The sequence below is a fragment of the Manis javanica genome, chromosome 4 (genome assembly GCF_040802235.1).
Source record: "Manis javanica isolate MJ-LG chromosome 4, MJ_LKY, whole genome shotgun sequence".
Classification (NCBI taxonomy): Eukaryota; Metazoa; Chordata; class Mammalia; order Pholidota; family Manidae; genus Manis; species Manis javanica.
In genome coordinates this window covers 65289055-65315908 of record NC_133159.1, presented here as the reverse complement: position 1 = coordinate 65315908, position 26854 = coordinate 65289055, and the positions used below count along the sequence as shown (strand labels likewise).

Below are 26854 nucleotides of genomic sequence, written 5' to 3'. Positions count from 1 at the left end.
TTCTAATTATACAAAGTTAAAGAACAAGCAAAACTTAAGGTGACAGAGGTCAGAATAACAGTGGCTACCTCTGTGGGAAAAGAATATTGACTGGGAAGGGATACGAAGGAGCCTTCTGAGTGGTAGAAATGGGGTATCCTTGATCTGGGTGGCAGTTATACAGATGTAAATATGTAAACACTCATTCAGCTGTACATTAAAAATTTGTTACATCTCAACAAAAAAGTAAGTAAAAAACCATAATACCAGCCAAACAGAACTGGCGTAAGGATAAGTGAGAACATATATGCAAAGTGCCTAGCACATGATAAGCATTCAGTATAAATCAGCTGTTCTTACAGCTGCTTAATAACAGTACTGTTAGCTTGAAGAAATGAGTCTCCTTTTTACCACCCCTCAGTTCCTTAGTTTTTCATTCCACTTCAGACTTCACATTCTCTTGCCTTTATAGCTCTATATTGTTCATTGCATTTAAATAAAGGAATTATATAATTTAGAAAATTCTGAAGGATATTTTTAAAGTAAATAAGATGGCCAAAAATATGTGCACTTGGAAATAATACTAAATTTGTGGAAATCAGCATGAAAGTCATCAGATACTAATGAGCTAGAGACCTACAAAAACTCATATGATAATCAGTACATACCAGGGCCAAATGTTCCTTTACACTAAGTTCTAAATTCTGAAGGAAGTTTAAAACGAAGAGAAGAAATTCAATCAAAGGGTAAACAAAAAATGATGTCTTCAAAACACTTTTTAAATGAAACATTACCAGTGCATCCATGCTGAGCAGCTCTCACTTGGAGGATCATTTTCAACTTTCCTTAACCTGGGAGATTGTCTTAAATGTTACCCCCCACGTTACACAGTTATTTTTTTAACACTTACCTTTATAAAAGCATAGCCAGTACCATTATCTGTAATGGTGAGACCAAGTGAATCCTCAGATTTATACACCTTCACTTCTTTTTTTATTCCTTTCACATGGGCAAATATGAAATCTTCAAGACCTATTTGTGCTCCTAAAAGTCGTTCCATGTCAATTTTAGGTGTGTTTAAAGTGCAATATAAGATCTGTAAGGAGAAAAATATTTTAGGTCAGTTTTCATCAGGAAACATGCTGGTCATTTGTTTGATAAATATCCAAGTGGGATAGTCCTCAACTTTTGATGTAAGAGGTTATATCATTACTATTAGGTAATATATTATTGGGTATTTCCTATAAGCCAGACTCTGTGCTAAGCAGTTTACATTCATTATCTCATTTAATCGTCACAATAACCTTGTAACTATATTTTCAACTCCATGTTACAGATGAGGAAATTGAGGCTTACTGATAGTAAATAATTTGCCTAAAGCCACAAAGCCCATACTTGTCAGAGCCAGAATTCAAATTCAGGTCTCACCAACTTCAAAGCAGTTTAAATTCCTGCCATTTACAATGCTGAAACCAGAGGCTGTATTCCCAAAATTAAGGTCATGATACACATACCACAGTGAAAATATAGGCAAGAATATTTGTGAAAACTGGTTATTTTCTTAAATGAGGAAAATTTGTATTTATCTTATATTATAGTGCTAGGAAAAAGTAATTAGTGAATGAGGTGCTAATATGAAAATATCTAAAACATGTCTAAAATGGACCTTAAAGACTCACTAATCTAATCTCAATTTTTAAAATGAGGGAACTAAGGTCTGGAGAGGCTAATACAGTCTGGTCAATTCACATGATGGTAGAAACAGAATGAAAAATTGGAACAGTGGAAAGTTGTAGAGATTTTAAAGGGACTTCTGTTTACCAAGTCTTTATTTGGCTCATTTTCCTTCAAAAATGTGATTTGTTTTAATAAAATCGGCAGTGCTACTCTTAAGTGTGTCAGCCATAATTTGGGTAATATGGGGGCCCAAATACAAAATTACAGAAGAGAAGGTGGTTCAAAACATATCGTTTTAAAAAGTTCAAAAACCATTTGCATACATTCTATTTACAAAAGGACATTTTAATATAGCTGTTACACCAAAATGGCCAAGTGAAAATTTTTTAACTTTTTTTTTTATTACCAAGTAATGTTTGCCACAGATATTGCCAGCCCTTCCCCCATCCCTAAACTTCCCCTAACCCCCTCACTTTCAACCCTCTCCCTATATCCCGAGTTTCAAATCATTGCTGATTCCCACTGCAACCTTGAGTCTTAAACACATAAGCTTCATGAAGCCCAGAAGCAGTGCAATTACCACTTATTAAACTGCCCTTTAAGCCATATCAAATGTGTCTGAGCTGGAAGAATTCTCCCTGCTATACAATTAAAGATCCAGTGTGGTCACAAAGCTCTGATCAAATCCCAGAGGTGTATGAAAGGAGCTAATAATGAGGACGAGGAGGAGGCAGATGAGTGCAAAGAACAACTACTTTCCCCTTTTCATCCAGGTCTATGGGGAGATGTGGGACTCTAATCTTCTAACTGGTGGGACTTTAATCTTCATGTTACTGATGAGGACATAACATATTTATCTGGCTTTGTACTGAGTTTGCAAATACTCTCTAGTGTAAAAATATGTTATTCACAGGGAGGAAAAGAAAAGTCATTTAAGCCAGGAATGGTTCCTATTCCCTATTCTAATTATGAGATCAATGGTATAATTAGTCCACTGACAAAAATAAATAATAAGTAGAGGGGGAATGGAGTATGCAAAGAACACAGCTTTTCTGAATTCCTTTCTCAAAATGATGGGAAGTAAGTAGAAGAAAACAAACACAGTTTTCAGTGAATCTGTTAATAGCATTCACAGTGGATCCCAAACACCATTAATATAAAAGTAACTTACCAGTTAGACAAGAAATAAAACATTCAAACCTAATGATGACCAAACAGGGCAGGAGAAAAACCCCAAAAAGGAAATCCCACACAAAGTGGACCTCTAGTTACTAAGCCTCTTCCTTTCTTTCAGTTTTTCACATGCTTCACTGCAGAGCAAATATGAGATTTCCTGCAGGTATAACCCTTTTCCATTGTGCTTCCTCCCTGCAGAATAATGTTCCATTACAGGCAGCCAAAAGTTGGCAGACAAGACATCTTTTTCTTTTCCTGGAAGGAATGGAGCCAGCTATATCCTTCATAGAGTGGAGCTCCACAGGAAGTTGTTCTGAAAACCTGCAGAAATGTAGTGGTCACTGGGAGGTAGAAGGACAGCCCTCTGTAGCAGCAAATAACTAAAGCCCCATAACTTCAGATCAGTTCTTCATGGGAGAATACCTAACATTCATATGCTGTCCATGCACAATCACCAGCAAATACAACTGCAAGTATGTGATAAAGGACTAGAAATTCAAACACATCCTCATAGATTCTGTATTTTGAACTGAAAACAAGAAGATGACACACTACTTTCTAAATGCTGCAAAGTTCTTCCCCGTTCATCCACCCGCAATTGTTGATTGGATGCCCACTTTCCTCCAGGTTCTGGGCCGCACACGGCACACAGAGATGAATATGACAGTCCCTATACCACAAAGAACTCCCAGGCTGGCTGATTTTTTTTTTTTATTACCAAGTAATGTTTGCCACAGATATTGCCAGCCCTTCCTCCATCCCTAAACTTCCCCTAAACCCCTCACTGTGGCACAGTGAGGCAACATGAGCTAATTGTAGTATACCAAAAGCCACGAATATTTAAACCAAAAGGAACCTCAAATACATATTGTGAACTTTCCTACCATCACTCATATATTTCCTTCAATCCAAAATCTGAAACACTTGCCTGCCCACTCCTCCGCTATGCCCTTGTCTATTGAGGCTATGCTCAAATGTGACTGCCCACGTGTTATAAACCAATCTTTCCACTTGGCTCACATTATTTAAATCTAGTACCTCATTTGAGCATCTGAATCACCTTGCCTTGAAGTTCAATTGGTTTGACACATGTATTTGTCACTCTCACTCAGAGAGAGGAGACCTTAGTGTTCCTTCTCCCTCTCCTACAATGTGTAGCACAATGCCCTGCTCGGTTTATATCTGAATGGCATTTACAGACCACATTCCCTTACCTCACCTATTACAATATACTGTATGCTAGGTTTTAATATCCTCATTTTGTAGATAAGAAAATTATTACTTTATCCAATTAATATAACTTATAAGCGTTTAATGTTAAAAGATAGATTAAAAAAAAGAAACAGTGGTCACAGTACCAATGTTCCTCGAGAAACTTGCTTCCAGAGGGCCAGTTAACTAGATAAAAGGTAGTAAGAGGCAGTATTTTACTTTTTTAGTATTCCCTTGTGAACAAACTAAACTAAACCAAAAGAAAGCAAACTCATGGCAAGGTATCATGCAATATAAGGAAAACAATCCATCCATTAGATAAAACCTTTCTGATGTTTTTCACTGCAAAATGAATCCTTAACATCTTCTGGAGTATCTATTTTTCGTGCTTTACTGGCATCACCGCCCATTTTCAGAAGACAGATGGAACACCCATGACTCTTCCACTTTCTAGAGTGCACTGCCCAAATGAAGTGCAACACAAGTCACATAATTCATATTTTCTAGTAGTCACATTAACAAAAGTAAAAGTAGGTAAAATTAATCTAATTTACTCAAGTATATAACCTGTATATCTAAAATATCAATTCAACATATAACCAATATAAAAACTGAGATAGTTTACATTTTTATGAAATTTTTAAGATCTGACTCAAATTAGACTAGCCGCATTTGAAGTGCTCAGTATCCATATTTGGCTAGCAGCTACTGTATTGGGTACTTCACTTCTAGACTCTGCTATCTTCGTCGATTTTATACTTTGTTTTTTGCGATTTCCATATACCCGCACCTGTCATTCCCTTCACCACAAATGCCATAGCTAAAACTCCACTCCTAAACCCAGTCTATGTCTGTCAAAATCTTCCCCATCCAATAAAGTTTAACTAAACTTCTACATTTTCTATTTTTGCCCTAAACTAACGTCATTTCTTCATCTTCTATATGCCTATTAAATTTCATAGGTATTTTGTAGGCCATACCATATGAAGCTTTGTAAACATTTAGTAGGCAGGGATTTATTTTATGGTCTTTCATTTATGTTGTGTGCCCATCAGTGTGCCTGATCAATAGGGAAAGATGGGTTGACTGAAGGGGAAAGTGTTGCCCTTTGGGGCCAGATGATAGAGGACCTTGAATTGTTACTGTGCTGCACATCAGAATATGCAATATCCATTCCCCTTCCCCTTGGTTTTGCTTTGGAAATTTTTCCTTTCCCATTTAATGCTGTATCGTAACTTGGGTGGAAGGATTCCGCCCTCAATTCCATAGAGAATGAATCATGATTAGGCTTAAACCAGCTAATGACTAATTCATCATCTAATTTAGACCAGCAAGATCCAAGAAAGAATTTTGGGGGTTTCTGGGGAAACCCTCTTCTCTTTTCAACAGAAGCTACCAGAAAGGTGGCACTTGCACTCTCATGCACCCTAAATGACATGAAGTCTAAAACTACTGCAGCCATCCTGCAAAAGGTAGAGGAGTGAGGCTTGGGAAGAAAGCTGACACATGGAGAAAGGCAGAGCCTCCGGATGCAGGCTGACCTGAAGACAGTCAGAAACAGACACTGGAGTTTGTCCACTCTTTTCCCCTCCTAACATAACCTTCAGATATCAGATATCTATACCTCCCATGTGCTTTGGAGGAAATGATGCACATCCCCTATTCCAGGCCTAAGACTTAAACTTGTCTAGGTGGTGGTTTAGGAGTAGGCACGTGGCCCAATCCTGGGCAACAAGACATGGGAGGAAGATGTCCAGGAAGCTTCTGGAAAGTACTTTTTCACTACTAAAAAACAATCCCCTTCTTCCTCTGGTTGTTTTCTTATCTGTATGTGGTCTAGGAACTTCCACTGCCTTCTTACTACCAACTGAAGAAGAGACCAATTTAAGAAAGGCAAAAAGAAAAGATGGAACAAACCTATCTTTAACACTGGTCACTTGCTCTGTTAACCAACTCTGGTGCCTACTCTACTTCTTTTATGTAAAATTATAAAATATCTCATTTTAGCCAGCTTGAGTAAGTAGTTTTGTGTCATTAGTAGCTGAAAACATCCTATCTGATAGACAGTTCTACCCCAGAATGTTTAATTATATGAGCCAATAATTTCGCCAACCCATTCTGTTGTTTACAACTAAAAGATTTGTGACAGAATCATTATACTTTGTATCTCCGTAATTCTTCAGTTTAAAAATTCTCTTTATCTCCTACCTCATTTTACCCTGAAAAAACAACTCAAGTGGTGAATTGTGTTTCTCTTAGTGCATTGAGGTATTATGCATCCATATTCTAATTTAATACCCTATTGCCTCTATCAAAAATTTCAGACACAAAAAAGTGCCTCCCCCTTACTTCCAATATCAGCAAAATAAATAGATCTCTAGGAGGAGCTATTTCATCCTTGGAATGGTTAAAAAGGAAAGAAAGGTAAAAGGAAAGAGAAGAAAACAATGGATTAAGAGATACAAGACTTGGATCTGGTCGCAGTGCTGTACATTCAGTGAGCTTAGTCAAGTCATTTGGCTTCGTTGGTCCTCATGTACATCATGGCATTATTAAGGCTGGTCTACATCACTCGGGTGTTACAAAAAGCCAGTAAAACTATATATAAAAGTACTTTTGAAACTAAAAAGCTCTTTATAAAATTATTCCTGGAATACAGGTGCTCCTTGAACAATAATACTTACACCTATGCTTGAAAGCTTCTTGAATTGCATGACTTTTCCTTAAGTTATCAGAGTTTGTCCCTTTTTTTAAGGTCATAACAAGGATGGATTTCATTTTCCCCCATAAATTACATTATCCTTCAATGTTTTTTGTTGTGAAGGGTAATTTGTGGATAGCATTTGTATCATATATATCTATATATCTATATATCAAAATTTGATCTATATATCAAAAATTGCTGTTTTCCAGTTCTTATGATTATGATTCACATGGTTATGATTATTCACCCTTGAAACTCAATATGACTAGGATGAAAAAAATCTGAACTACTTTACAGAGCCATTAATATAAATTTAATTTTTTTTTCTCTCCATTATAATTCCACAAACGTGCATTGTGAATAAGGTTAAAAAAACCATTTGTCATTAGTGCTTCTGGCCCACAAACAGGTTACAAATCTCTCCAAAAACATATCAAATACACTTTTTAAACTCCAGGAAGTCCATTTCCAACTTGCTTTTGTTTAATGCTTTCCTTAAACAGGAACTGAGTTGGCCAAAGATTCCACATGTTCCAAAGATCTCTGGAAGAAATTATGGTTTGTGTAGCTGGTATTACATTATTTGTGGTTGTGATTTTTAAATATAAGCAACTAGAACAGTTACCTCTTGTGGTTATCTAAAGTAGCAGTATTACTAAATACTTTTAACTATTTTCCAACATCTCAATCTACCCCAAGAATCTTGTTTACTTTTTATATGCTTCCTAAAATAAGCATCATAGAAATATCAGTCAATATTCTTATAGAAAACACAGAGAAAATACCAAAAACAAAGATAAAGTAGTAAACCTAGTGATTAAACCATACCTTCATCAGGAGTTAATACCACATCTGTATGTACAAGAAAACCACTTGGATTATGTTTTCTTTGTTAATTACTAAGGTTTTTATCCAGTCTATTCATACTATCTCAGTATCAAGGACTTTTTCTCAAAAGGAGGAAAAAAAACATTATTTTACCTCCATCTAATTGTGCTTAAAACAGCAGGAATTAAAAACAACCTGAAATGAAGAACAACATAATTATTGAGGGAAAAGATTACCCACTTACCCCAAGGGCTTGAACAGAAAGGAGTAGCTCTAGCCAAGTCAGTGACGGAATTATGTTTACTCAAAACTCTTCCAAAAGGCTCTGAGCGTCTTATGCTCCATGGTTCCCCAAAATATTTGGTAAATGTGCTGTATCAAGGAACTTCTAGAACTCAAACAATTCCTCAACTATAGTCAAAGACTGGGACACCTTCTCATTCCTCTTAGCTGTACATACACTGGATACTGGCTCCCACTTCAAGTACTGCGAAAGTAAAGGCAATGGGAAAATAAAGGTCTAGAAGAAGAGAAAAATAAAATCAAAACTAAAAAGGCCAAGAAACATAATTAATTACATATGTGTACCAGGTGCTTTCATTTACCTCATTTAATCTTTACAACAATTCTATGTAAGAGGTATTATTATACTTTTTTTATTTTTACAGATAAGCAAATAAAATCTTAGACATCTCATTTGCAACAATATGGAAGGACCGTGAGAGCACTATGTGAAGTGTAGTAAGTCAGACTAAGAAAGACAATATTGTATGATCTCACTAACATGTGGAATCTAAAAAACAAACAAACAAGGAAAAAACAAAAACCTGAACTCACAGATAAAGAGGACAGATCGGTGGTTGCCAGACACAGGGGTGAGAGGATGGACAAAATGGGTAAAAGGTACCAAACGGTACAAACTTCCAATTATAAAGTAAGTCCTAGGGATCTAATGTACAGCATGGTGACTACAGTTAATAATACTATACTGTATATTTGGAAGTTGCTAAGAATACATCTTAAATGTTCTCACTACAATAAAAAAGAAATTGGGACTATTTGTGCTAACGGATGTTAACTGGACATCCATTTATGGTGATCATTTTGCAATATACAAATATTGAATCATTTTATTATACACCTGAAACTAATATATTATATGCCAATTAGCTCAAAAAAACAGAAGAAAATAAAGGCTAAGAATGATAAACTGGCTTGTGTAGGGTCACATAGGGAGTATTTGGTGCGAATGCAACCCTAACCCTGGGTGTCCAACTCCAAGCTCTTCTCCCTGCAAATTGCCTCTCTGACACCTAATATCTGCACAGAGACATCTAAGTTCCTGAACACTTCCTAAAACACTAGCTCAACTAATCCTGTGAGTCAGGTCATAAGAGTAGGCATCACTACAACCTGTGCAGAGAACGCCAGCTCAGACCCGTGAAGTGATGTGTCACATGGTGAGCAAACAGCACAGTCAGAACTGGAATTCACACATTTGGCCTTTTTCTATGCCATGATACTGTTGTCATGATGCAAATATACACTCAACTTGGAATTTAAAACTAAAAGGCATAGACTGTATAGTTTTTGCTCTATACATAGCCAAATACATTGTTCTACCTAATAAATCACCCCCTTCCTAAAAGGAATTAAAACAGCACACACAAAAAACTATTTTCAATTGTACTTTAAAAGTCAAACACATCAGACGATTAATAAATATCAAAATATGAACACATTGTTTAATCTGATAAACTATATATTTTAAATTATTTCTACCAGTTAAATAATTTTAAACATTCATTTCTTTATATTATAACAAAGTGACTTAAAATCCCAAGCCCTATTTTTTTTTCCTAGTATAATACATGTACTAAATTTCTAAGATTTGTTTTTAAAATACACATACAGTGCTTTTCACTTCACTGTGTCAATGGCTACAGTCTAGACACAAGTTTCACAGTTTGGAAAAGATATAAAATTGGCAACAAGACAGATATTTAGAAACCTGATACCATATGCTCTATTTAAACCTTCATGAGGATATTGTACAAAGCCTTGCCTCGAACTGTGCAGAACTTTCTATAAATGATTCACTTCTAAATTAGCTGCCCCAGGTCAGCAGTGGCAGTTTTAAATAAAAGGTGAATCATCCTTTGTACTCATCCATCTTTGGTACAACTACTTTTTTTTTCCAGTATTTTTAGTGAGCAATATGACAAAAATAATTTTATCCAAAAAGAAAGAATATCAATTTTGTATTTGTTAACCTACCGAATGCTTCCCAGAGTAACCAAAAGAACATTTTCCTTTGCTCATGAAAGCTAATCAAAGGAACTATGTATCCAAGAAAGTCAAAAATCTCAAAGCAATTCTTGAAACACAAGAAAGGATAAGTTTTAGCCTTTCCTTTGTGAACATTAGACACTAAACCAACAAGCAAGATAAATCTAATGTGTATAGCTATAAATATATCCTCTTCCACAATATTCTTCCAGTCAGAGGATTTATCTGAACTTTATCCTAGTCTAATAATGCTGCAAGGTTACATGCCAATTTCAAAGGCATCATAAATCATTGCTACTCCACTTGTCAAGTGCTATCTCAAATTTTCCAGCTTTCTAAACCACTTATCTTCTTTAAAAGCCTCCTGTTTGACACAAGATAGAAGAGAACCTAAAAAGGCAATGACAAATTATAACAAGGATACATTTTACATCTGAGAACTGTAGTTTGTGAGACATATTATAAATTATAATTATTAGTAAAGAGTAAAGAGACTCATGATTAAACTTTCCAGTTTACCAAATAAATACACAAACATAATTTATAAAATATGGCCATTAGACCCCAAAAAGGTCCTTATTCAAAATTTTAAAATTTGTGCTTAGCCCATATTAGCCCAGGAAGCACAACTGCAACACTTACCATGAAATGTCTACAAAGCATGTGATATTTAAACCACCCAAATGAATCATGTAAAATTGGAAAGCAAGCATGGTGAGCCACTTGGGTATCAAGATAAAGCGCTAAGAGAGGTGGCCTATTCCTTACTATTCCCTAGCACAGAAATTCTGACAGGAAAAGAGCACTTTATGAAAAAAGTGGGCCATTGAAGAAACTATAAACATCGTAAAATTAAAACTGATATTTATTCTCAACTAGGACACCTGAAAGACATTAGGAAAATGTACTAGAAGGTGAGAGGTGACAAAGGAAAATGTACTACTGGGTCCCCAAGATGAGAGATGGTGAAGGATTGGGGGAAGGAGGGAGAAGCAAATTGACAGTTGCTCACTAGAAAGTTTGAGCATAACTATCCACCTGTGAGTAGGGCTGGTGTGACACAGTGAGGTTAGCCCAGAATCTGGAGAGTGTATGTGAAAATTCTTCTAGGCTCAAGGTTGCTCAATTTTGAACCTTCTCCCATTCTCAGGATAGACAGCCCCAAGAACAGAGTCCAGGAAGAGGTCGAGGAGGTGCCAAGATTAGACTTGTGTCAGACTTGGAGACACTTAGGTACAGCCGGGGCTGAAAGACCCTTCCACCTCTGCACAGAGTTCCTGCAAGCTCTGGCTTCCCGCTCTCACTGAGCAGCTTCTTCCCACCCTCTGCCTGCCAACATTACTGCCATTCCTGCCGGTAAGATTCTTGGGGCTGCGGCAGGCAGAGCAGTTAGATGAGAGGGCAAGGGGACCCAGCAGGGTCAGGAGGCTTCCTGAAGAAGCTGGCAGGCTACCTCAGGTTCCACATTCAACTCCCAGGAATGTGTCACCAAGCTGGAGCCAGGACGAGGAGTACCAGAATCTTCTGGCCCCAAGGCTGGTGCTGACACTGCGTGCGCCCTCACTACCTGCTTCTATTTTTATGGTCACTCTCCTCTCCCCAGTCTCTCCCCAAATGCCTACAATTCAAAACCTTCCTCACTGGCTTGTGTATTGTCGGTGCTTAATTAGCAAGTGTAGGATAAACTTTCTCACATCATATTTTTTCTTCTTTGTCCTTTTTTAATAGGCAATTTGATTATAATTAGGATGACTCCAGGTCCCAGTTTACCCAGGTTGTCCCAGGTAATTACTAGTACCACCTCTTTCACTCTCTGAAGTGTCTGGGTTTGGAATATAAATTATATGACCACCAACTTATAATACATCTTCTATTAACCTGATCTATTAAAAAGCCCTAATTTCAGGATGGTAAGACTAAGACAGCATGCAATAAAAGGAAAAACATATGGATGTTGAGGATAGGCAGTAGTGGAGTTCTTCCTCTATTCCTTAGCATCTAAGCAATCTTCCCCAGAAGCTTTTTGGAAGCAAATATCAGTGGCCATGACTTGAGTACAGTTAAGATCCTAGGAGACTTAATGAACATGGAGAGAGTTGAAAATGAATTCTAAATGTTCATTAAGGGAAGGGAGTAGAATAATATACTAAGACAAATTCTGCCAGACGTATTCTCTGTGCCTAGAAATATGACACAAAGAAATATGAATATTACTAGAGTTATTTCTGGTTCAGGAGAAAAAAGCATTGCAATACAATTCCAAATAAACTGGCATAGTTAATATTTGTCAAGTTTACCTGAGATCTTCATCTTTGTTGATGGAAATAGTTTATTAGGTTTATACTACACTTCACTGAAGAAGCCCTCATCAGCAGAGTCCAGATTAGTTACTATAATATAGAATTCACACTGAGACAGCTTAGTTCATTGAGATGATGTATGGGGTATACTTTTTAATTTGTTTTCCTTATTTTCTGGGATTAAGCAAAAAGTAGAATGAAAGTTGTACCAGTTTAGGATAGAAAAATTACAAAGAATTATCACAAAAAATGCATCAAAAATGAACATTTTTAAGGAAAACAGGAAAGAGAACCATTTATCGAGCCATTGCTCTAGATACCTAACATGCTATTTCATTCAATTCTAACAACAATTTTATAAAATAGGTATTATTTGTACATTTTGCCAGTGAGAAAATTGAGGCTAGAAAGTGATATCTCTAAGAGTCAAATCCAGGGCATGCCACCCTACCCAAAACCCTCTTCTCTATGGAACAGACCTCAAAGCTCTTCTATCACACCACTCTGATAACCCCTATCATAGGGCCCTGTGAACCTACCAAACAGCTACAGCAACATGTGTTGCTTTGAGATATTAAAAAGCTTAAAACATCACAAATTTAATAAACCAACTACATGTTCCACTCCATATAATTATAGTTAAACAATACAGGTTTGAACTGTGCAGATCCACTTAAACATGGATATTTTTCAGTAAATGTATTGGAAAAAATTTTGGAGATTTGCTATGATTTTTTTAATATTTTTGTCTCTTATTGTAAGAATACAGTATATAACACATATACAAAATACATGTTAATGGACTATTGATGTTATTGGTAAGGCTTCTGGTCAACAGTAGGCTATTAGTAGTTAAGTTCTGGAGGATTTAGAAGTTATATGTGGATTTTTGACTGTGTGGGAGAGGTCAGTGCTCCTAAAGCCCTGTGTTGTTCATAGGTCAACTGTACAATCCTGTAAGATTGATCTTAAAATAAAAGTATAGAACTAACAGTCTTTCTCTTGGTTTTCCCTTCCTGTTGCCTTACCACTTTTTTCCCCTAACCTCCTAACTTGACAGTGTACAGCAAGCACTTAACTTGAAGCTAAGGCTATAAAGTAACATTGTCAGTGGGATGGGATGATATTGGCCTCTAATGAAACAGTCTGCAATTTTGTAGGTGCTTTTCTGGTTGTTACAGTGATTGTGTGATACCACTGGCACTTGGGAGACAGGGAATGAGGTAGGGATACTGCATGAACTCTAACACTCAGAGAAGACCAGCTCAGTGAAGAACTATTTGACATTCCACATGGTTTTCAAATGTCCTACTAGACATTCATGTTGAAAAGAAGAAAAAAATACATACCTATTTAAGCCTAGACCCTACTCTTTGCTACAGATAAGTATCTTTGATTATGAATTTTCCTGGACTGCAATTACCATATAAATCAAGGAAAGACTTACTTGTATGTACGAAACATTACCAAGACTTGTTCATCATTTCAGAAAATCAAATCACTGATGGCAATGTTGCTCATGTTATTTGAATTTTCAAGATAAAACGTTTTTCAGTCTACTCCTGCTGTTGTTACATTACAATAATTCTATGAACACCTGCAAATATTATTTAGCCTGTATTTCAAAATGTAACACAGAGTCAACAACATTCAGTTGAATGTTATCTTATTCTTACTCTTTTTAAATCCAAACATTCACTCTAAGTAGGTACAAGCACCTGACCACTTCATTATGTCTTTTAAGATAATTTTCCCACATATTTGCATTTTGAAATCCATATTTGTTTCTAACATTAGACTTAAGGAACATATTAAATTTTTTTAAGTATATGTATAAGTAGGTAATGTTAAATTTTTATTTTAGGATAGTAAAGTTGGTTTCACAAAATATCTGCTATTAAAGGGAACTTTGGGTCCAATAAGGCTAAAAACAATTTGTGTAAAGGGAAGAGCATGGGATTTGGGCCCAGACAAACCTAAAATCAAAGACATCCCCTTGGACTGTGTGACTTGAGTAATTTCCTTCTTCTCTGAGCTCTATTTGCCTCATCTATAGATCATAGTCATTACTGGGGGTTCTGGTAAAAAGAAAGGATACAGAATTTCAGATAAAATAGCTTAGGTTAAGTGGTAATGGTAGGTATTGAACAATTCCCTCCTTCACTCTCAAGATATGCATCCCTCCGCCCCCACCCCCACCCCACCCCCCCCCACCCCCCGCCCCAGCTTCACATAAGGGAGGGACAATTAAGAAAGGAACGGGGAAGCATAAAGAAAACGGGAAAGGGAGGAACAGGAACCACAACCAGCACCTAATACCTGACCACACCCAGAACACCCTGCTAGTATCAAATACGAGAAGTTTCAGGAAGTTAAATTAAGGTTCTGGCCCTGGATCATGAAGGACATAGTGTCAATGTCAGTCACATAACCACTAGTACATGAATCAACAGATGGATATGTGAACTGTTTCAAGAATGGATACAGAATTACCATTTCCTCAATCTTGTACCTGTGTATTCCTTTAAGACTACTTAAAGTTAACACTGTAATTTAAGAATTTGTGACTTTTACAGACGGAGATGTAGATCCTAGATTATCTTTTTTTTTTTTTAAGTTGGAACTGCTCCTCCACATTTGCTTTGATTATCCCCAGGAATTTTAATAGTAAATATATTTTCTAAATGTTTGAGTTCTGGAGCCTCCTAGCTACTACTTGCCAAGGATCAGATATGTTTCTAAAAAGCAAATATTCTATCACTGACAAGGTCTAAGGTTCCTTCTTGCATATCACTTCTCCACGGAAGCCACAGGACCTCCCTGGTATTAGTCATGCCCAAGCTTCAACTTCCTACTCACAAGTTAATCACGAAAACTTTAGCCCCAAGAGCAGGGCTAGAGTTTCTAAGTGAATGAGGGACAGTTTTTCAGATCTCAATCCAGAGTAGCACTGACAATCATCCACCCTCGGTTGGCTCCCTTTTTTCTGTCTATCTCAGCAAATATCTAGCCCAAAGATATTTGTTAATTAGTTACTTCTATCTGAATAAGTAATTTCAAGGAACACCTTGGTTATCACTAGTGATGGTGGGTTTTTATTGAAAACAACGAAACAGGAAACCTTTTCCAAAGACAAGTAGACTTCTTAGAAATTATCAAAAATTGGTTAATTGCCATCAAAGACACAATATCAGCAATCCTGGCAAGAAGGATGCTCTGGTAGCCCTGTGGGACACCTCAAGGACCCTAGTGACTGCCATTCCCAGACCTCAGTATCTCTTAGGTCCACTCCTTAGCTTCTGCTACTCCAACTGTAAGGACATCATACATAGTATGCTCCTGATTTGGGTCAAAAGAAAGTAGTCACAGCAGACACTTCTGGGAAAGAGGTTTAGGGAACCATGGTTCTGGGTGACCCACTTTTTTTTTTAATTTTTACTATGTGTATATATTATTGTTTCTATTAAAATAAAAACTGACTCTAAATAACATCATTTACTATGTAGCTCCACTGTTTATATAGTTCCACTGTGTAAAGTGCTCTGCTTTACAGAGAGAAATTTCTGCTAGTAGATTCAGTGAATGAATGCAACATTAAGGCACAGGGACCACGTTCCTTTGGTGGGCTTTGTTCAGGCTTCACTGGATATCCTTTTTAACCAAAGCCAACAGGTGGATAGAAGAGGAGGACCTGAGGTAAGCTGCAATTAACCTGCAAGGAGGTCAGCAAATCAGTCCGACTGGATTAGGAAGAGATCTGATAAACTGATAATGGCTATCTTGCCTATATCCAAAAAGTTGAGGCCACTACAAAAGAACTTGTCATATCATCATCCCAAATTTCCAAGCAATATGCTTGATGTCAGAAAAGCAGAAAGTATGCCTTAGTTTCTAAAATTTTATTTCAAGTTTACAGTGCCTTACTGAATCATATACATAGAATTCTATTGTCCAAAATTCTTTTATTCAAAACACTCATCTTCAATTTTTACATTATTACTACCACTTCAGCTCTCTACCCAGCACCTCTCCAAAAAAGAAGGAAGTCATCTTTAAATGACCATTTAAATAAACCAGGTTTTCTATAATTTCCAAGATTCTATAGTCTATTCACTTGCATATCAGAGAGAACTTTTGCCAAGTTTTATTTAGCCAAAGGCATAGCTGCCAGAGTTTATTCAGAATGATGGGCTTCCAAGTAGTTCTAACCATAGGTTCAAAAGTTTGTAGAGATTGTTGCTTCATTGTTAGGTAACAGAAACAGAACATACAAGGGACTTTTCAAAGTGGGCTACAGTCTATTCCAGCAAGACTATTATCTTCCCTGAGAATTTCATTCATTCAATCAACAAAAATTTTAACTGTATTTTTTATATTTTCTCATGGTCAGGAGGGATCAAATTTCAACTGATTAAGCCATAAAACACAATTATCAATTTATAAGAAATACAATGACAGGGGACTACACTACAGGAAATACAATCAGCTAAAAAAAAAACTTGAAAATTATACAGATAAGTGATTTGGCCTCTTCAACAAATTGGAAAAGGAAAAATATGATGGATAGAACCTATAGATTAAAAGAATCAAGAGACATTTAAAAGCAGTCAAAATCATGGTGTTTAGGAAAGCATACTTCATAAAACTATTTTTAAAGGGATTAATTACCATTAAAGTCATGACAGTAGTTACTCTTGGAGGACAGGTGGTAGAGGATATATGGAAGGTACAGGGGTGGCTGGCAAGGACTATCTTCTAACATGGGTATGATTACAACAATGTTTAATTTATCCATTAACTCATACATTTTTTTCCATGCTTTTCTCTTCCTGCATTATATTTAATAGTAACATTTTTAAGGAAAAGAGGATGAAAAGAAGAAATGTTGGCAATAATTGTTGAAGTTGGGCACATGGGAGTTGATTACAGTATTTCCTTTGCATTTGCATGTATTTAAATTTGCCATGATAAAAAGTTACAAATGAAAAAAAATTACTGCATACTAATTGCTAGTCCCTGCCTAGAACAGCTCTCAATCTTACCAAGAGATAAATAGTAAATGAACAATTACCACCCAGTCTCTTAAGAGTTATGGGAGCCCAGAGGGGAAGCACAGAACCCTGGGGGTGGGGGGAAAGGGAGCTTGGGGTTGTGACTCATGAGTCCTAAGCTTATGTAAAAGTTCTCTAAAAAAATGTTGCCCCTAGCTCCTGTCTGTGGAGCACCCCTTTGGGTTTAGACCTGCCCATTCCAAATCACTTTCTTGCTCAATAAACTCTTAAGAGTTTTAATATGCCCCAATTTATCTTAACAGAGTTAACAGAAGAAGAGTAAGGGGAAGATTTCCAGCTAAAGGGAACAGTGCATCAAAGTCATAGAGAACTGAAAATAGTTTCATATTCTGGAAGATCTCTGCCATTCCCAATTCAAGAAGTCTTCAGAATACTTGTCCTGCCCACCATCTTGTCCAAAGGGACTCCTTAATCCCTGTTCACCTGCCTTTGTACTTTTGAAATTTTTTTAAGTTAACTACCGTACTAGGGGCTGCCAAAATATTTCTAAGGTATAGGTATTGAAAGTTTAACTCTCAGTCTCAAAATGGCCACCCTTGAAAATTTAAACTTCCTAACTCCATAATAATATCTATTAACTAAAACCATATTAAAAACTAAACAAAGTATGTATCACCACATCTGTTCTTTGCTGTCTGGATTCCTGTTTAAGGAAGTAAGAATGTTGGCCCTTACCCTTAATGATTTTTGGTGCCAAGGTGTATATGGACCCCCAACCCTCTGTTTTGGCATTGCATTATTTTACATAAATGAAATGCAACCCTTTTGAAATTCTTTCTGTCTTGCTTGTCTCCTCAAGGATATAAAAACTTTGTATGACTTGTGCTCCTTGAAACATTTCTCCTACCCGTAGGAGTTAATGTTTCTGGGTGTTAGTCCTTAGCCAGGCTCAAATAAAACTCCGTCTTTATTTCAAGGTGACTTAAATGAATTTTTAGTCACATTTCCTTATGACTCTGCAGGTTCTACCAGACATGAATCCTTGACCCACAGGCCCAAGGATACTGTCCCACTTGTACTGTACCCTGACTTAACAACACAACTGAGACTCAGGCTCAGGGAGTTTGAATTTCAGAAAGAGTGGGGCACAGAAATTAGGCAAAATCAAAAGAATGAGAGGAGAGAGTCAAAAACAGAATAAGTAGGGAGAGAGAGATGCTGAGATGGAAGGTGAAGACAGCTAGACTTGGCTTTGGTTCTCCAGAGTCCGGGGATACTGCTTTCCATCTGGACAGCATGAATGATGTTCCAGCTGTCCACAGAACCTGACTGCCCAGATGCAGAGGCTGTACTGTGAGCTTCCTTATCTCCCTGTATACTGTAATACAAACAAATACCTACCAATTGCCCAAGGTAACCTGAGTGTCTCAATCTCTTTCAACCTGCAAGAGACTTCCATGTCCACTCAGGATGGCTGGAGTGGGGGAGAAGGTGAGGGAAGGCAAAGGGACCAGTCACTGACCTATGAGGAAGAAGGGACTTGGAGAGTGGCCAGCCCCTGCCCAGGGGTTTGGACTTCATTCTAAGACTGTGCACACTCCAGCTTCAGGAGATTCCCAGTACAAAAAAATCAACAGTCTTATCCATTTCTTATCATCCTGATAGCAATGAGATGATCTCTAAGGCAGCTGCTTAGGTTCTCTTCCCACTTGTCAAAATGAGTCATGGTTGGGTTTTTTTGTTTTAAGTTTTTCTTAGAAAAACAAGGTTGATGCTCATAAGGGATAATAAGCATATATAATAACTGTATTATATTTAGTACTTTTCAGATAGTACTGTGCAATTCCAGATATTTTATTTTTAATTATAATTTATACATACATAAACTATACCTCTAATTATATATGCATTTAATTGTATGTTATATTCAACCAAAACATTTATAAAGAAAACAGTAAATGAATGGTTGACTGTTTCTACTTTATAAAACACAAGTCAGGGATCATTCCTCTGCTAACATTTGAGTTATTTTCATTGTCTACAGAATAAAATCCATAGAGCTTCAAGGACATTTGTAGTTTCACTATCTACATCTTCAGCTTCATCTCCTACTGTATCTATCACCTACTTTTCAGACTTTTATGGAGTGAACTACCTGGTTAAAATGGGAATGATGGAGGGACAGGGGGGAGGGGCCCCACACCCTTAGGAACAGATAGAGGAGTAACTAAATTAAATTCAGTGTGCCAATGTCATGTTAAAATCATCTAACAGTGTGTATTATACCTCATTTAGACTGGCGGATTCAGGAGGAAGGCGGCTTCTTGGAGGAGGTAAAAGTTGAGACTGGAGAGGTGAGTAGCAACTATCAGAAGTGAACCCAGCATGAGAAAAGACAGAGGAATGAAACAGTCCATTCTAGAATGGAAAAAGGAAATTATTAGGAGATGAGATTGGAGCAATAGGCACAGGACAGGACTCAGGCAGGAATGGGAGACATTGTTTGGCAGGTTGGGGTTATTTGTAAGTTTATGTGGTCTGAATATTTGTGTCTCCCCCCAAACATACATGCACAAAAACCCTCAAATATTGACATCCTAACCCCCCCAAGGGGATGGCATTAGTAGGTATAGGGTCTTTGGAAATTGCTTAAATCATGTTGGTAGAGCCCTCCTGAATGGGATTAGTACCTTCGCAGAAAGGTTGCAGAAAGGTTCCAGAGAGACCACCCAAGACTATTTCTATCATATGAGAACACAGCAGAAGGCTCCAGCTGTGAGCCAGGAGGCAGGCTTTCAGCAGAAGGTGACCATGCTGGTATCCTGATCTTGGGGTTCCCAGCCTCCAAAATTGTAAGCAATAAATTTTTGCTATTCATAAGCCACACAGTCAGTGGTATTGGTACAGGAGCCCAAAAGGAATGAGGGTAAGTAAAAGAACTCCAAGGGATTTTGAAATAGGTATGACCAGAGCACTAAAATACTGAAAGAGGATGGGCAGGATCATGGAAACCATATTCAGGGTGCCTCTTTAGAACCTGCATTGTAATAATCCAGCAGTGACAACTGTTCACATCCTCCAGCCAAGGACCACCAGGCAAGTCTCACCTCTAGTTTACTGTTCCCTGCATCAAAGGAGCTAGAACACCAGGAGGACCCGCCTGACTTAGAAGGTGTTACAAAGGATTTGGGCGTGGGTTTGGTGATTTGGGGGCTGATTCAAGGAAGCATGGTTTACTCCGGATAGAGTACCTTCAGGAAGTGGGGCAATTCCATGGTTGAGTATCCTAGTAAACCTATCTATAAGGTGGGGGAAATTATCAAGGCTAAAGCTATGATTGCTAAAGGTGTGGCAGTCATTTGTATCAGTCACAGTAGGGATACCTGGTCATTTCTGTGGTTTGGACAATGTCCATATTTTTGTCTCTGTTCAGACATGATCACACAGTAGCCTTATTTTTGTCTTGACCCATCATGATCACAGAGGGGTCTTATCAGATGTTGATGTTCTGTGAAATGATTTATGCCCAACAGGAAATGCCAAGGCCTACCTTTGAGTTTCAGGTCAGCTCCCAGAGCTCAAGGGCTGCTTCTCTCCCTCCCGCTCTCACTGTTTCTACTGGATTTTTGTTAGTCTGGTTCCACAGTCCTCAGAACTTGCTGGTAAAATTCACAATGAATTCCCAATTCCTTCATTTTTTTGTGTTCTTTTTGTTTTCCCTAGGAGAGCTGTATGCAAGTCGATGAACCCCATTTTGCTCTATTCTTCCCAGATTTCCCATTTGTGACGCAGAAAGACACAGTTCCATTTGCCAGTTATCTACATTTCTGGGAAATGATAAAGTCTGAAGTGCAGTTCACATTCTCCAGAAGTACCACATAAATAAAGAGTATTGACTTTCTCAAGTGCTCAGTGCTAATGCCAGCAAATTGAGAAAAGGAAGCGCTTTCTGGAAAGCTTCACAAGACAGCTCCCCATATACTGTTAACTCATCTATGAAGCAATTTTATTTGCAAACAGAAGCCTCTAACATCATAATTTCTGGAATTTTTAGAGCTGCAAACATTTGACACAAGTAACTCTTACTTAGCTTCCCAGACTCCATACTTTACCCTCTTACTCCCCCACTTCAAGACATGTTTTTACTCCTCATTCCCACTCCTCTATCAAACGCTAGTCTCTTTCCTCACACTATAATATTAAAAAATTAATACCATATAAGATATAATTGTAATTAGTAATAAAGCTTTATGCTAAAGCTATAGGATATTAAGTGTTATATGTCTGAAGATTCTTTTATTGAAGTATTTTTTGAGCTCTTTGTTTCAGTTATAGTTCTAGGGCCTTGGGAGTACATCAGTAAACAAAATAGACAAAATCCTTGCCTTTGTGAAGCTTATATTCTAGTACACAGGAGGAGAAATAAGTTAAATATACATAGGATGTTAGTAAGCTATGGAAGAACATTGTGAGGAAATGAATAGGGATGCTGTAATTTTAAATGGAATGATCAGGGCCAGCCTCACCAAGGTGACATTTGAGCAGATTTAAAGAACAACAAACTTTGTCAAGAAGAGGTTCTGGTAGAGACAACAGCCTGAACAAAAGCCCTAAAGCTCCAGAGTTCAAGGAATAGCCAGGAGGCCAAACTGGCTGGAGCAGAAGGAACAGTGATGTCAGAGAGGCAACAGGGCCTATAATGCATCACAGGATTTTGGTTTTTGCTCTAAGTGAGATGGGGAGAAATCGGAGAGGCCTTTTTTCACTTCCCAAGTACACTGTTTTATTTGACTGCTTTAGGTACTGAGAGAGAAGGGGCTATATTTGTTGATGATCCATTTACTCAATGAACTACTTAGTATTATATCATATACAGACTAATGTAATCAAGTCACAGGAAATAATTTCTGAAATATATAAAGAAACTGAGTTTTCAGATTCTAGGCATGTAAAGTATCTAACTACAAAATAAATTTACTTCTAAAAAAGCTCTTCCAAATTTACTATATTTTCCTACAATCTTTCCACATAAGAGAGAATTAAGAAAACACGTCATGGCAAAAACTACTTCCCAAACAGTTACCATGGTCAAATATTCTAAAATGCCCCTTTAACAAAACTTGTGACTACAGCTTGAGTTTAATAATTAACTCATTTATATTACCTGAACATTTTAAAAGATGGTATTAAACCCTTGTAAAGTGTCCCTGCATTTACATGAGCTAACTGTTCTTTTAGACAAGATTCATTTATCTTTTTTTTTTTTACTGAATTGTTCATTTAGTTGTAAGGAAAAAAATATCAGCAGTACAGGTTTTTGCATAATTCTCCATCTGTTTCAAAGTAATGATCACAGACTGCACCTTGCAAGTGCTTCACATGTTTAGTTAGTGTTCTCCTTCAGGGACCAAGAAATAGGTGAAATCCACAATTGTCAGTTTCACAGAGTGTCTTTTTGAGGCAGTATTTTTCATGGCTGAGTCTGAGACTTTAATTGAAAAGACCATTTGTTTAAAAAAAGTTCTTCCGGGTTTGTATTTAGAACTTGAATGCAGTTACCAAGAACCTCACAGCTGCTATGTAATAGGCTTGGAATGAGGAAACCTGGATTCAAATCCTGGCTCTGCCCCATTCCAGCCCAGTCACTCTGTGCAAGCTACTTGACTTCTCAGAGCCTCACCTAGCTCAACTGTAAAATGAAAAGAATCCTTGCCTCAGTTCTATCGTGAGGATGGAATGACCACACTGCAGACTTACATATCTAACACAGCCGTGGGCACATTATGGACTGCCAGTAAATCTGCCTGCCTCTGTTGCACCTGACATCAGGCCAGGCCAAGAGCTTCCCTTTCTTCCCCTCAGTAAAGAGGGTACAACTGTTTATACACTATTATTTATATCCTTATTGCCACCTCTCTAAAGAAAAGCCAGGACTTCTCAGGTAATATTCAACCTGTTAAGGGAGGAAATTTTTTGTTCTGTCCCCACTAACACTTCAAAAGTTTACACTACCATTTCTCTTGCTGGAGGAATGGGATGAGAAATGGGATCTCACTGATGCACATTTTAACAAATTACAGCAGACCCTTGAATAACTTGAGTTAGAGGTGCCAACCCCCTGCACAGTATAACTGTATCCACCTGTAACTTTTGACTTCTCAAAACAACCACTAACAGCCTACTGTTGATTAGAAGCCCTACCAGTAACAGTCAATTAACACATATCTTGCATATTACAGTGTATTCTTACAATAAGGCTAGAAAAAAGTGTATTTTTCAAATTGTCGCAAGTCTCAAAAACTTTTTCCCACATATTTATTGAAAAAAATATGCACATAAATGAGCCAGCATGGTTGTTGGAGGGCCAACCATCTTCTGTCTCAAAATCAACTACTGGATACTTATGACTACTATACTATGATACCCAACACTTTATCTTGAGTATACTTAACTCTTTTTAATTCAAATGGAAAACCTGAATATTGGTTATATGCATAAATATACATATATATTTGGGGTTATAAAAATTTATGAACTTTGATATAGCACCTTACATTTACATTATCTTGGAATTTAATCTTGCAAGTCAGTGCAGTGGAAACTGAAATCATTGAACGTGGCTGCCTGCTAAGCATCGTTGAGACACCCTGGAAAACCTGAGAAACAATATAACATAATGGAATGTGGAGTTGGGGGAAAAAAAAGCTTGGGTTTAGAATCCCTGGCTATAGGAGAAACCTTTAAAGTCTGTTAAGTAAGCTAACAAGCTCACTAGCTGAGAAACCAGAAGATCTAAGTTTAAATAACAGCCCAACTTTTTTCTTGCTAGCTTTGGCCAAGGCCCAATCACTTTGTACCTCAGCACCTTTGTTTAACTGTTAATATTAATATGAATTAGGATTTGTTAAGCACTGACCATACACTGCATATATGTTTACATAGGAGCTCCAGCCTTTACAATAACCCTTCAATGTAAATGTTATCTCTATTTTATAGATGGCTGAAACTGAGGGAACTTCGACTTATTCAAGGCCATACAGCTAGTAAGTGCAGAACGTGGATCCACATCCAGGCATATCCATCTCCAAATCCTGTCCTTAGCTACCCAGTGAACCACTTCCCAACTGCATCTCCTAGAGAAGGTCAAAGTTAAATTCCTGTGAAAAGTGAAAGTGCCTTCTGAATGGAAAAGTCCTATTAGAACATGGAATATTATAATTGTTACTACTCTATATCAATATAAATAACTCACAAAATGGGTTTGTGATTTGCCCCTCAGTGCCTGCAAACCCTGGAAGAACAAAAGGTTTTACTCTCCAAGTGCTCTTCATCTCCTCTGGGAAGTCTGCCTTGACTTCAGCAGTTTCACTGAACAGAAATGATAAACATTAAAGGAAGATATCCAAATGCCTATTGTGCTACTCAAAGGCAGCAGCACTCTGCCCTCCCTGGAGTCCAGGACAACAATATCTTGTGCTTTTCCTTGCAATGTGGACAAAATATTTTCTTGAGCTAACTTCTCATTCTTACATTTATAGTTCGCTTGGGAAGGCATATATTAAAGTGGTCACATAAACTAGTGCTTTCAAAACCACACCTATATCAAACACATGCAGTCAATCTCATCAAAGCAAATTTCAATTATTTTTCAAGGATATGGTGTAAAATTTAGAGCTGATTTCCCCTCTTAAAGTTTTGTTAACTGGTCCCACGTAACTAAGTATGTTTCTCTTGAGTTACCTACCCTTGACATAATAAACTTCTTGGAAATACCACGAAAGGGTGTCTGGCATTGGTGGAGGACAAGGCATATAAAGGGCAAAGTGGGCCTCAGTTTGGTATACCACCTGGAAAGCACTTCCTTTTCTTCACGGCCCCACCACCCACGCCGTCTTTAATTTGGAATATGCTCGGCGTGGCCCTCTCACCCCTTCACAGAAAGCCAGAGAGTAGTCCTGGTGAGGTGAAGGGCATTAACTTGCTCAGTCTGGATTAGAGATGGGAAAGCTGGTTTCCCTGACAGTGCAGCCCGCCTTGAGGCAGTGATAATAAAGTGCACATCAGATCCCAGGAAATCACTCCCTCCTCGAGGGAGTGCACTTACGGCTGCACTTCGTGCTGTATGGCCCAATCAGGGTGATCTGGCAGTCCTGGTGAGGTGGAGGGCATTTGCCCAGCCAGACCCCGACACAGGGAGGGTTCTCACGCCCCGAATGGCTGATTCGGGTGTTGCTCGGGCCGACTCACCGCAGAAGGAAGAAAGGTAGCCCCTGCTTCCCAGAAGCTGCATCTCCGAGCAAGGAGGTCCTGGGGCTTACGTTTTCCCCTCCGCGTGAGGCCCTCTCACCTGCCCAGCTGCGCTCCCGGCGTATTCCACCCCGCATCCGAAGCCTTTGGGGCCAATTTAAAGCCGCGGGGCGCGCGGGAGGCGGGAAGCGGGCGCGCTCCTGGCCCTTACCTCGGACGGCGAGATCTCAAACACGCCCGCGATCTTGTCGTAGAGCTCCTGGATGCTGGAGAAATCCTCCACTCTGCCCGTGGCGCTGCCGTGCGCCAGTTGCGTGTGGAAAACCAGCACGCGAGTGGCAACCGCGGGGCCCGGGGGGCTGCTGCCACGCGCGCCCGCCCGCTCTGCCCCCACCAGCCGGGCGGCCTCCTGGGACTTGGCTTGCTTCTTTCTCCGCAGCCCCAGCGGCATCTTGCCTGGCCGAGGGCGGGGGCCCATCTGCGCTGCCGACCGCCGCCTCCTGGACCCGGCGCCGCGGACTTTGCGCTCGGGCCGCGGGCCCAGCGCAGGTAAAAGCGGCCGTCGGGCCAATGGCAGAGGCGCTTCCGCCTGGCGGAGCGGGGCCAGGGCCCCTCCACTCGGGGGCGCGGCACCTGGACCTGGGGCAACTATCTGCCCGCCCTCCGGATGCACCTGGGCGTTCCCGCCTCTCATCTCCTGGCTTCTGTACCCTCCTTGTAAAATGACTCGATTTCCGTGAAAGCCTCGGGATGCTGAAGCTACAGAACACACGCCTTCAGAATACCAATACTCCGGCCGGCTCTGCTGGTGCTTTTCATAAACGGGTGGTAGGCACCCTCTCACGCTTGGGCTTCACGTCTTCATGTCCCTAGGTCTAGGCCACTGGGGATTGGGTTTAAGTAGAAGTCAACCTTCATCTTCATATTACACTCTGCCGAGGAGAATGGGAAGGGAAAGTTTTGAGATTGTGGCCACCTTCGGCCAGCCCTCGGCACCTCGGTAATCCAGCTTTCTCTCCCAAACGTTCAAGACTCTCCCAGGTCCTTTGCTCCACATCTGTAGGACCCTGCCTCCTATTCTCAGAGAAAATTAAGGCCATTCAGTGTAACATGTGAGCTCCCTCAGTTCCCCATCCCTTGTCTGTAATCACACCTGCCTTCTCCAAACTCTGAAGAAATCTTTTTATTTGCCCCTTGATCTGGTCTCTTCACTCAAAATCTCTTATTTAAACTACTTGTTGACTCTTCTTTGTCCCCACCCCATAATAGTCATAAGTCAAATATTTTACGTTGCTTTCAAGTCCTCCATCCCTGCAGACGTCTCAAAGCTGCATTTTCCCAACAAAGTAAAACAGTCTTCAATTATTAGCTGTTTCCTTACTTCCCCTTTGCTCTTAGACTGCTGGCATCGGACTTTGCCCCCACACTCC

At 38.8% G+C, this 26854-nt stretch overlaps 1 protein-coding gene across 3 annotated transcripts in view; it reads right to left on the bottom strand.

Annotated features, from left to right (window-relative positions):
- Nucleotides 1-26096, bottom strand: part of GIPC2 (GIPC PDZ domain containing family member 2) — a 72830-nt gene extending 46734 nt beyond the window's left edge. Inside the window, exons 1-3 of one of the 3 annotated variants that reach the window (XM_073234174.1) lie at nt 25636-26096; nt 19464-19595; nt 890-1075 (exon numbers count right to left, since the gene is read on the bottom strand). In XM_073234174.1, the coding sequence (XP_073090275.1) occupies nt 890-1075; nt 19464-19595; nt 25636-25902 (585 nt within the window). In that variant the 5' untranslated portion in view covers nt 25903-26096. The remainder of the gene's footprint in view (nt 1-889; nt 1076-19463; nt 19596-25635) is intronic. The other 2 variants (XM_073234173.1, XM_073234175.1) reach the window with 2 other exon arrangements.
- Between the last annotated feature and the right edge of the window lie 758 nt (nt 26097-26854).